Below are 11,935 nucleotides of genomic sequence, written 5' to 3' on the forward strand. Positions count from 1 at the left end.
CCACAGCATTCTGCAGTGATACGCCATCCCATCTGGTTGACGCTTAGTGGGACTATCATTTGTTTTTCAACAGGACAATGGCTCAACATACCTCCAGGCTTTGTAAGGGCTATTTGACCAAGAAGGAGAGTGATGGAGTGCTGCATCAGATGACCTGGCCTTCACAATCACCTGACCTCAACCCAATTGAGATGTTTTGGGATGAGTTGGACCGATATGTGGGAACTCAGACTGTTGGAAAAGCATTCCAGGTGAAGCTGGTTGAGAGAAAGCCAAGAGAGCGCAAAGCAGTCATCAAGGCAAAGGGTGGCTACTTTGAATAATCTAAAATATATTTCGATTTGTTTCAACACTTCTTGATTACTACATGATTCCATATGTGTTATTTCATAGTTTTGATGTCTTCACTATTATCTTCACTATTATTATACAATGTAGAAAATAGTCCAAATAAAGAAAAACCCATGAATGAGTAGGTGTGTCCCAACGTTTGACTGGTACTGTATATATATTTTCTCAGTTCAAGAAGTCTTAATGATTTACATGTAACATTTCTGAATGGGTTTTTCAATGTTTTTAGGGTATCCATCTATCAAATGACAACCAAATATTAATGTTCTCTTGGATGCAGGCTGTCTGTGTTAGCTAACATCACACTGAAGCTCTTCCTCATTTGAGTCAAACGAGTTAACTTCAAGCCATGTCTACTGACTGGGTGTTTCCTGTGTGTGGCATTATAATTTTCACTGGCTTTGATCCGGCCTCAAAGAACCATAAGTGCCTTCTTTACTGAATGCCCTCACAGAGGATATCACATTTGATCTACTGCTGAGATGACTTTACAATTCCAAGATGTATTTTGGGTGAGTTCACTTTAATGTCTTTACTTTTGACTAACCACTTTGATGCTCAATTTATATGATCTTTATGGATAAGATAAGGTTGAAGTAATTTCTTTTTAAATGCACTGCACAGAGGCTATCAGCAGAGACGGCTAAATTATTTACTGCTTGATCCAAACTGTATTGTGGTAACAGCACCTGAGGCAGTACACCTGTGTCAGAGGAAGCCCTTTACTAAATTAAACTTTGTTTTTTTCATTGGCTCTCAGATTGTCATCTTTACAAATGTTTGTTCTATGGTCTCACAGCCAACTTAGTTCTTTTTCTACTACTAGAAAAACATACTAGACTAAAACTTTATTTCATATGCTATGATGAAGAAATGTACTTGTGTAATTCTATGTGGAAACTTGCTTTTCAATGTGTGGTTTTAATAAATGTGCTAGTGTGTTTATATTTAGTAATTTATCTAAATAACTAGGCCAACAGAACATTGTTTAACTTATTCTCTTGGCTGGATTGCTAATTTCTGAGTGTCAGTACCTCTATGCTGAGTTTCCTGTAAAACAGGCTCTTATCTTTCTGTATTTGATCTTCTGACTGTGATGCATTGTCAACTGTAATCTACAAAACTACAAATAGCTTCTGGGTTGATTTGCATAGCAGGCTCAGTGCAATAATCCCCTTCTAACCTTTGCAAATAAAAATAACTTTATTGTGCATTTGTTTTCTTATTATTTTGTATGAAATAGTTTGGCATTGAATTATGTTTGATATTGTTAACACTTGTGCAATACTAATACCTGTATTTTTTTCATTCTGTATTGTACATTCATTTATAAATGTTTTACTTCACATAGTACACAATCATGCATAAGCCAAAGTTCAGCTAACAGACGACAGTCAATGGTTTGCTGTTGATACATGAGGCGGTCAACAGTGGAATCCTTTGTGGCTGCTAAGGGGTTTTTATGACTAAACTACTATTTATGACTGTTTTCCTGTGAAAACTGGGTGGTATGTAGTATAAGGAATGAGTGATACAGTGTGGGCCAGCAACATCTCCACTGAAGGCCTACTACAGTATGTGATATGTGTCATTTAACTTATAACTTTCACCTGCACTGGCATTCAATACTATTATATACACGGCATCCATGAAAGCATTTTGTTTTGACAAACACCATAAATCTGTAAAAGTGTCAAAAGCTGCTGTAACTGAAAGATTAATGTTTGCATCTATTTTTCGAAAAGGACTTTCTTTGTACCTTTGTATTAAATCTTTGCATTTTCTTTGAAGTTAAGATAATGCTATGATTCTGTATGGTTGTAGGGAGTGGATTTCATCAGTAATGTGGGATATGAGGCTCTCATCCAGAGACTCTGTGAGGGTCGACGGATGTGCAAAGACATGGAGGAGCTCTTGAAGATGAGGTAGTTGGCAGCAAAGCAGTTCTTACATTATGTATGAAGTTATATTATGTCACAATTATAAGTTAAGAAATATTGTGTTTCCATTGGATAGGGCATCTGCTGAAGAGAGATATGGCAAGGAGTTAGTGATGATTGCACGCAAGGCAGGGGGTCTCTGTGAGATCAGGTGAGTAGCTCTGCTCTCAAGATTCATGGAAATGAATGTGTGTGTGATAATGTATTGTGTAAAATAAATGTATTTGCACTTTCTCACAGTTATATTCTTTTCACAGCACTTTGAGAGCATCCATTGACCAACTCAAAGTCCGTAAGTAGAACAGAATTTTAATTGTCCACTTCTAGCTATGGAGTTCATCTGTAAGCAGCACTACTTCATCCCAGATTTGTAATGTTGTGTTACCTCATGTTTTGTAGAAATTGAGAACATTGGGAACCTACACATACAACTCTCTGGGATGTTAAAGGAAGAGGTCAAGAGGATGGAACAGTTCAGGGATCGACAGAAAGAGCAGAGAAAAAAGGTTTTGGTTTGACATTTTTAGCTTTCACCTAAACAAGGCCTCAAGACAATCTATTGTTTGTGCATGGTGGTCAATATCTACATAGAGCATGTTGTACTATTAAATCATGTACTTTGATTTCAAATGTTAACCATTTGCTGTTTAAGGACAGAGAAAGTATCCGTGGTTAGATGAGATGAATCCACTATGCATCTGTAATTGATCAGCTATTTTTGCATCTGTCACGGCATGTTTTTCTCTGTCTCAGTTTGAAGGCGTCATGGACAAGGTTCAGAAGATAAAGGTGTCTTTATACAAGAAAACAATGGAGGTGAGCACAGTTCCTACCAAAAACCTTCTTAATTTCTTTATCTGTATGCTCCTTTGTGTGACGTGAAACCCTATTCCGTATAGTTTGTCTGTGGTAGGTAGGGCTTAACTCAATGTGTCAGGGATATTTTAGCTTTACTTTCAAAGGTCCTTTAGTTAGTATGGTTCAGGAAAACCATAATGTTTTTCTGTCAGGTGAAATTATATACCGGTAAGGGAATTTGTAATGTTCTCGAATAATAGGTTGCACCAGTAAGAGCATACAGATAAGAAAGGAAACAAAGAGGGCCATTCAGTGGAAAGCAGAGGGAGCGCCTCTAAAACAGAACTCTCAGCTCAGGAAATCCTGCTCTATTTGTTTTATTTTAGTCTCCCTGCTTGCACATGCATCTCTCGCTCTCTATTGCACTTTCTGTTCCTTATTTGGCAGCAGCTTCATGAAAAGTGTCAAATAATAATAGCTGTCTTAATCTAATAATTGGAGTTCAGTAGGACTGTGGCGGTCACACAATTTTGTCAGCCGGTGATTATCAAACAAATAACTGTCATTCTCATGGTAATTTACCGTTTTATTTTATTTAACCCTTATTTTGGAATCTACATTTTAAAAAGTCTGTAATACATCCATGTAATATAGCCTACATCTTCACAATAAATCCATTATTTTAGACGGGTCTAAAGAAGTATGATATTAAGAAAATGTAGTCTATTTCAGGAGAACAGAATAGCATACTCTTGAGTTGTCCTTATGTTAGGTCCTGATCTGGCTATGCCAAATGGCTGTGGGCTACACTAGTTCATTTAGCAGACAAGATTTGCTTAGAATTATGTGGCATGCATTATTTTACATTATTTTATAGTATGAAGAAAACAATTTAACAAAGCTAAATAAAGTAGAAAGTATATTTTCTCCAAATGATTTGAGTTCACACACGCTGCTATTCTTTGTTGAGTAGTTAACCCTATATGCTTAATTTAGAGTTATTAATGTAACTTTAGTTGTTCTACAAATGTTGCGCAATATGTTTTGATTTTTATTACATTTTAAGGCTGCATGATGTGACTCAAATAATGATTTGAAAAAAGTTGCTTGAAAGGCAGGTTTTTTGCACAGACTATACACAATTCATCAGTCTCTCATTCACAATTTGACAACCACTTGATAATGCCTTGAATTTCACAGCTGCATCCCCTTTATGTGGCCGTAATGCACCCTAAAAAAATCCATGCCTTTTGCGGCCAGTGGCCGTGGTGCCCTTGTGCTGCGTTGTGCCCTTCTCCCCGAAGCACCTCTCACTCACATGGCTCTCCATCACGTGATCGGGTCTATCCCCCAGATACAAGTGAAGACGGACACTTCCGGGACGCAACTGTGCGCGTCCTTATCGAATTCCGAGGTGCACATTGAAGATATTGGAAGAACTGTCCACATTTACCTTTCGTCAGCCAACAAGATGAGTAGGCTTAATGAACAGCAAAAGTACTAGCCTATGTCAAATTACTTACCACCATAGTACAAAAGTTGACCTATTTTGTGCGAGAAATAAATATTCCGAACATAGCCTGGGGCAATTGTGGGATGCGATAGATCCCAAATTAGTACAACCACTAGCATAAACAAAATGCAATGTGGCTGACCCAACAGATCTGAACATTTAGCGTAAAATGTTGATAAACTATTAGGCTTTTTCTTCACATTATAAGCACATTGTAGGTTCTAAGCATGAATGTTCCATTTGCTGGAAAACATCATTATCAAAAGTGCCCGCTAATGCGATTATGCATGTAATGCTTTTATTATAAAGGTGCATTTTTATGATGAAAATTATCTTCCAAAAACTTGAAACTCATGCCCTGTTTACAGTGCCTTCGGAAAGTATTCAGATCCTTTGACTTTTTCCACATTTTGTTAAGTTACAGCCTTAACTTAAAATGGATTTTAAAAATAAAACAAAAAGCAATCTACACACAATACCCCATTAAAAACAAAGCGAAAACAGGTTTTAATTTGTTTTTGCAAATGTATATTAAAAACAAAGATAACATTTTCAAATACATTTGCATTGATGCAGTGATTAGAGGGACAATAGAATGCTGAGGACCAGGCAGTTAGCAAGTTTGGTAGGCTACTAATGACCATTAGCAGCATCAAAGCTTGGAGAAACCTAATTACCATGACTAAAGGGTCACATGGAATTTGACTGACTTCATGACTTGTGACCGCTGGTGTGGCGGTATTACGTTCACCGCAACAGCCCTAGAGGTAAGTACATTGTGTAGTATTGTAAACCTGATAACAAGTTTCCTTTCTGTGTGTCCTTTCTCAGTCTAAAAGGTCCTATGACCAAAGGTGCAGAGAGGCAGATGAGGCAGAGCAAGCTGCTGAGAGGATGAGCAGTGCAGCCACCACCACACCCAAGCAGGCTGAAAGGGTAAATCACTAAACTATCCATGCACACTGGACAACACATCTACTTAACTGACAATGGAAACCAGGCTTAGAAATATACCATTCAATTGTATATAATATATATATATATGTATATATGCTCCCTGAGTATTTGTGTAAAATGTAACATACAGTAGTTGTAGGTCAGTCTGTAGGCTATATGTTTTGAATTGTAGGAATAATAACAGAGGATGTGAATTGCAATGAATGGTTTGACTTTCATCATAGAGTGAATGTAAACACATATTCTGAAGTGTTGCTGTGTGGGGCATAAAGCAAAACCCATGTTCATGGGGATTCCTGCCACAATCCCCTTCAACTGAGTGATGAAATATAAATTGTTATTTCTGATTACTGTTCTACCATTTCAAATCAAATGTTATTTGTCACATGCTTCATAGACTACATTTGTAGACTAACCATGAAATGCTTACTTATGGGTCCTTTTCCAACAATGCAGAGTTAAGACAAATAACATTAATATATATAGAGAGTAGAAAATAACATGGCTAAAGAGGGAGTACCAGTGCTGATTTGATGTGCAGGGGTGCGAGGTAATTGAGGTAGGTACTTTACATGCACTGAGTGTACCAAACATTAGGAACACCTTCCTATTGTTGAGTTGCACCCACCACCGTCGTCGGTGATCAGGCTTACCACTGTCGTGTTGTCAGCAAACTTAATGATGGTGTTGTCATAGTGCGTGGCCACGCAGTCGTGGGTGAACTGTGAGTACAGGAGGGGACTAAGCACACACCCCTGAGGGGCTCCCGTGTTGAGGGTCAGCGTGGTGTATGTGTTATTGCCTATCCTGACCACCTGGGATCCAGTTGCAGAGGGAGGTGGTCAGTCCCAGGGACCTTAGCTTAGTGATGAGCTTCGAGGGATCTATGGTGTTGAGCTGTAGTCAATGAACAGCATTCTCACGTAGGTGTTCCTTTTGTAGAAGTGGGAAAGTGAGGTGTGGAGTGCAATCAAGATTGCGTCTGGCTCACACATGGTTCAGTGTTGCTCGCCTCGAAGTGAGCATAAAAGGCATTTAACTCGTCTGGTAGGCTCGTGTCACAGGGCAGCCGTTAGCTGGGTTTCCCTTTGTAATCCATGATAGTTTGCAAGCCCTGCCACATCCGACGAGTGCATGAGCCGGTGTACTAGGATTCGATCATAGTCCTGTATTGATGCTTTGCCTGTTTGATGGTTCATCGGGGGACGTAGCGGGACTTCTTATAAGCATCCAGGTTAGTGTCCCGCTCCTTGAAAGCGGCAGTTCTATCCTTTAGCTCAGTGTGGATGCTGCCTGTAATCCATGGATATGTACGTATGGTCACTGTGGGGGCAACGTTGTTGATGCACTTATTAATGAAGCCTGTCACTGATATGGTAAACTCCTCAATGCCATCGGATGAATCCCGGAATATAAACTGTCCTGTAGCTTAGCAACCGCTTCATCGGACCACTTCCTAATTGAGCGTGTCACTGGTACTTCCTGTTTGAGTTTTTGCTTGTAAGCAGGAATCAGGAGGATAGATTTATGGTCAGAATTGCCAAATGAAGGGTGAAGGAGAGCTTTGTATGCACCTCTGTGTGTGGAGTAAAGGTGACCTAGAGTTTTTTTTTTTTTTTTCTCTCTAGTTGCACAGGTGACAAGCTGGTTGAAATGAGGTAAAACATATTTCAGTTTTCCTGCATTAAAATCACCAGCCACGAGGAGCGCTGCCTTTGGATGAGCATTTTCTTGTTGGCTTATGGCCCTGTATAGCTCGTTATGTCTTAGTGCCAGCATTGGTTTGTTGTGGTAAATAGACAGCTACAAAAAATATAGATGAAGTCTCTCTTGGTAAATAGTGTGGTCTACAGCTTATCAGGCAGGCAGAACCTTGAGACTTTCTTAATATTAGAGATTGCGCACAAACTGTTGTTAACAAAGAGACACACACCCGAGGATATTAGGATATTACTGTTCTTTAGGTCCCCTTGATAGAATAGTCTGGAACGGAGCTTGTCCAATTTGTTCTCAAGTGATCGTACATTAACCAGTGGAACAGATGGTAGAGGCGGTTTATCTTGAAAAAATCACTTAATTATTTCTCATGATGTAATTGGGAGATCATTTCCGTACTCTTTAGCACTGACATTTATTTATTAGTTTCCTGTCAGTGACAGTAACTTCCCTGTTCATTTGCAGATGCACAACAAGTCTAAGCAGTGCAGAGAGGCAGCAGGAGAGGCAGGTAAGAGATATTAGGCTATTGAGCTCCTATCATTCCCTGTTGTTGTACTCCAAATAAAGGCAGTCCATGACTTGAAATCAAGATTGCTGAAAAGCCATAGCATGATTTGACCATTTGTTTTTGTCTCCCTTTTATCACCATAATGCTGAGGTTTACCAGAAATTAACGGTTGTAAATGTTTTCAGTTTCAGTTCCTCTTTCATTAAGTAATCTTAAAATTTGCTTCCAATTTGCAGATTATATTTTTAAAGGCCATATTCACTGAGTGTACAAAACATTAAGAACACCTTCCAAATATTGAGTTATTAGGAAGGTGGGGTTTTTTGGCTGTCAGAACAGCCTCAATTCATCGGGGCATGGACTCTATAAGGTGTTGAAAGCGTTCCACAGGGATGTTGGCCCATGTTGACTCCAATGCGTCCCACAGTTGTGTCAAGTTGGCTGGATGTCCAAGTTGGCTGGAAACTGTTGAGCGTGAAAAACCCAGCAGAGTTGCAGTTCTTGACACAAACTGCTGCGACTGACACCTACTACCATATGCCGTTCCAAGGCAGTTAAATATTTTGTCTTGCCCATTCACCCTCTGAATGACACACATACACAATCCATGTCTTAATTGTCTCAAGGCTTAAAAATCCTTTAACCTGTCTCCTCCCCTTCATCTACACTGATTGAAGTGGATTTAACAAGTGACATCAATAAGGGATCATAGCTTTCACCTGGATTTACCTGGTCTGTCTGTTATGGAAAGAGTAGGTGTTCTTAATGGGTTTTTTTTACACTTAGTGTATATTGTCCCTCCACTGTGACAGAGAATCCAATGAATCTTCAAAAATGATTCAGTCAATAACTGCGTATTATCTGAATACCATCTTTGCTTCTTTGTCCACAGAAAAACAATACATGTCAAACATTGAACAGCTAGACAAGATTCGCCAAGAATGGGAAACCACACATGAGAGCACATGTGAGGTACATTGAGGCATGTTCAAATGTCATTGCAATGAATGCAAGTTGGATTCTACAGTATGATCAGATAAAACATGGGATATAGATATGGGATATAGCATTCTATATAGATATTTTGTACAATGGAGGATTGTTTTGCAGGTCTTTCAGCAGCAGGAGGGAGATCGTATCAACATCCTAAGGAATGCCATCTGGGTCCACTGTAACCAATTCTCAATGCAATGTGTCAAAGATGATGAGGTTGGTCAAGTTTGTTTTGTCTTACCAAGCCATACTGTAATCCACAATATCAGTAGTAGCATTAGTCAGCATTTTAAAGCATGGTACCATGTATACCACCAGTGTGTAAGAAAAATATAGAATTTGTCTCAACTGTATCATATAGTAGCTGTAAGACTACTCAGTAATGATGATAAAGAGTATACTGAATGTGTTTGAGCCGTGCCCAAAATGTACTTTCAGTGTTTTGAGGATGTGAGGAAAACTCTAGAACTGTGTGACATCACGGTAGACAACAACTGCTTTGTTGAGATGAAAAGCACTGGCTCAAGTCCACCAGGTAGGTAGAATACACCACCTGTCCTGTTTCCTGGTTTGTGCACATGAATATGTTCCAGGTCTGAACATTTCAATATTAACTCTTTAAATGTCATCATAGTAAAATATTGTGGCCTCATTGAGAAATAATATGTTCACCCTTCGTTTGAACTTTGCAGTGCAGCCATGTCTCTGTGATACACTCTTTACTTAGGCCTTGGGTGAGTTTGCTTTGCTGAATGCCTGTGGTTTCTCCCCAGCTCCCATTGTGTTTGAGAACTACTATGAGAGGGAGCCCTCGACAGACACCAATGGCAGTGCCCGCTTTGTAGGAGGAGTTATGAAGAGGTTAGAGATACTAAGATTTGTTTTTGCACTATGTACAAGAATGCACATTTGAACTCATGTAACCATCAAAACAGCATGTTTACAATGTGAAGCAAAGTAAACTCTGTTTAATTACTTTTAGGTTTTCAAACCTCTTGCAAGGCAACTCCTCGGCTGGCTCCAAAATTAACGTCAATGACTGTTCACAGCCATTAGCCCCACCTACTGGTTTGTATGCTGCTACAATTACTGTAAATAAGTGTGGTACCAATAGAAACCATTTGTGGACGGGGAGAGATAATGTTTTTTCACAGTCATTATATTGTTACTTGCCAGGTAAAAATACATTTGAGATGGAGAGGATAACGATGTATGTTCTCTTTTTATGCCTCCCCATAACAATGCATTGTGTTGATCTTGTTCCAATTATAATGTGAAAACATACATTAATAGCCCATAACCTGATAATGCAGGCTTTCCATCTACTTACATGATCACCAGGGGGCACAAACATCCACCTGATTTCAGGTCAAATGTCCTGACGCAAAAGTAGCTGTTGCCACAATATTAAGCAGGGTCTGACACTATATCACATCACACTACATTACATGGGCTTACTCTTTGAGTTCAGTCAATAGCTGTGGTACTGAGGTTTCAAACTGCCAGTGATTTGACCCAATAACTGCATGCCTCAACTACTTCATGTGTAATCCTTAGCCGACACATCAGATGGAGTGTACGCCTCCATTCCTGGATTTCAGCCAGTTGAGCCAACCACCTCAGAGAGCAGAGAGAAGTACCAGGCACTATATGACTATGAGGCTCAGGTCAGAATGCTATGACACCCTAAATGCCCACATTCAACATCTAAGCCTACATCTAAGCCTACATTCACATTTCTGTGACATTTGAACCACAGCTAAACCTAACCTGTCCTTGCCGTCTCTAGAGTGCGGGTGAGCTGTCCATGTCTGGAGGGGAGATGGTGGTGGTCATTGAGCAGGGTGTGGATGGCTGGTGGACTGTGGAGAGGAACGGTCTGTCAGGACTGGTCCCTGGATCCTATCTGGCCAAATAATGAACTCCTCTTGGCACATGTAGTAAGGCTGGAAGGCCCATAGCATAGCCCTACCCTACATATGTCTTAGTTTGACTATTTCCTCTAAGCCTAACAGTGCTGATAATGTTAGCTCAGTCTTGGCTATACTGTATGTGTTGTTGAGTGACCTCACTGACCTGAGACCATGGCTTTATCTAATGATGGAGATTATTAACTTATTTGTTGTCAAGATGGAAAGAGATGTGCACTTACCTGTTTTACTTTCCTCTCAAGTCAACAGGCAATACAGTTTGTGTTGTTGAACAATCCTACTGTAGCCAGGACAGCTGCAAAATAAAGCACTCTAGTTTTTACATTTGGTTGAGTTGTCAACTAAGGTGAATTCAAAGTGAAATCAACAAAAAAAATGTCACTGTCATTGGATTAAGGTTAAAATAAAAATGTCTCTTATGTTGATGACTTTGCAAATCCAATCAGTTTTTCAATGTCATCACATATAATTGTTGTTGTTGAAATGGTTTGAAAACAACTTTGATTAAACCAGTGTTTTTCCCAGTGGGTAGTCACTGACCTATTAATATGCTATAGTATTTGAATAACACCTTGTGTGTTTGAGCAACTAATAAACTGTCCACATGCTTACTGTCCAAAATACAATGGCTTAGATCAGGGGTGTCAAACATACAACCTGCGGGCTGAATCCGGCCCGTGAGGCGGTCTAATCCGGTCCCTAGTTGGTCTTGAGTTGTAAAACAAAACATGTATTTTATTATTAGATGTCAGTTTTCTTTGCAAAGGTTAGCCAGGCTTGTTTGACTGACTCCATTTTTTATAAAATACCTATAATTTTCTCTGAAATACCAATCCTTTGATTATGTGTAAAGAGATGTGTATTTCAGAGGTAACACTCACACGAGTAATCTATGCTCTATTATGTATACTGGACTAAATTAAACACGCAACATGCAACAATTTCAATTATTTTACAGTTCATATAAGGAAATCAGCCACTTGAAATAAATTAATTAGGCCCTTATCTATGGATTTCATGACTGGGTAGGGGCGCAGCCAATCAGAATTTCTTTTTCACCCACAAAAGGGCTTTATTACGGACATAAATACTTGTTTCATCAGCTGTCTGGGTGGCTGGTCTCCGACGGTCCTGCAGGGGACAAAGCCAGATGTGGAGGTCCTGGACTGGCGTGGTTACATGTGGTCTGCAGCTGTGGGGCCGGTTGGACGTGCTGCCAAATTCT

The 11,935-nt window shown here is 39.5% G+C and overlaps 1 protein-coding gene across 1 annotated transcript; it reads left to right on the top strand.

Moving 5' to 3' along the window:
- The first annotated feature begins 392 nt into the window (after nt 1–392).
- LOC124001141 (proline-serine-threonine phosphatase-interacting protein 1-like) lies at nt 393–11,234 on the top strand. The gene is made up of 15 exons (XM_046307733.1): nt 393–863; nt 2,176–2,276; nt 2,368–2,442; nt 2,549–2,583; nt 2,691–2,797; nt 3,045–3,107; nt 5,434–5,538; nt 7,741–7,786; nt 8,679–8,758; nt 8,897–8,995; nt 9,218–9,314; nt 9,553–9,640; nt 9,762–9,847; nt 10,337–10,446; nt 10,569–11,234. Exons 1-15 carry the CDS (start codon nt 834–836, stop codon nt 10,695–10,697), a joined length of 1,251 nt encoding a protein of 416 aa, XP_046163689.1. The 5' UTR covers nt 393–833; the 3' UTR covers nt 10,698–11,234.
- The last annotated feature ends 701 nt before the right edge of the window (nt 11,235–11,935 follow it).

This window comes from Oncorhynchus gorbuscha, linkage group LG02, assembly GCF_021184085.1.
Source record: "Oncorhynchus gorbuscha isolate QuinsamMale2020 ecotype Even-year linkage group LG02, OgorEven_v1.0, whole genome shotgun sequence".
In the NCBI taxonomy this organism is placed as follows: Eukaryota; Metazoa; Chordata; class Actinopteri; order Salmoniformes; family Salmonidae; genus Oncorhynchus; species Oncorhynchus gorbuscha.

Coding starts and splice junctions, on each gene's coding strand:
- LOC124001141 (XM_046307733.1), top strand. CDS start 834: ATGACTTTACAATTCCAAGATGTATTTTGG. Junction 8,996..9,217: donor AATGTGTCAAAGATGATGAG/GTTGGTCAAGTT, acceptor ATGTACTTTCAG/TGTTTTGAGGATGTGAGGAA. Junction 10,447..10,568: donor TATATGACTATGAGGCTCAG/GTCAGAATGCTA, acceptor TGCCGTCTCTAG/AGTGCGGGTGAGCTGTCCAT.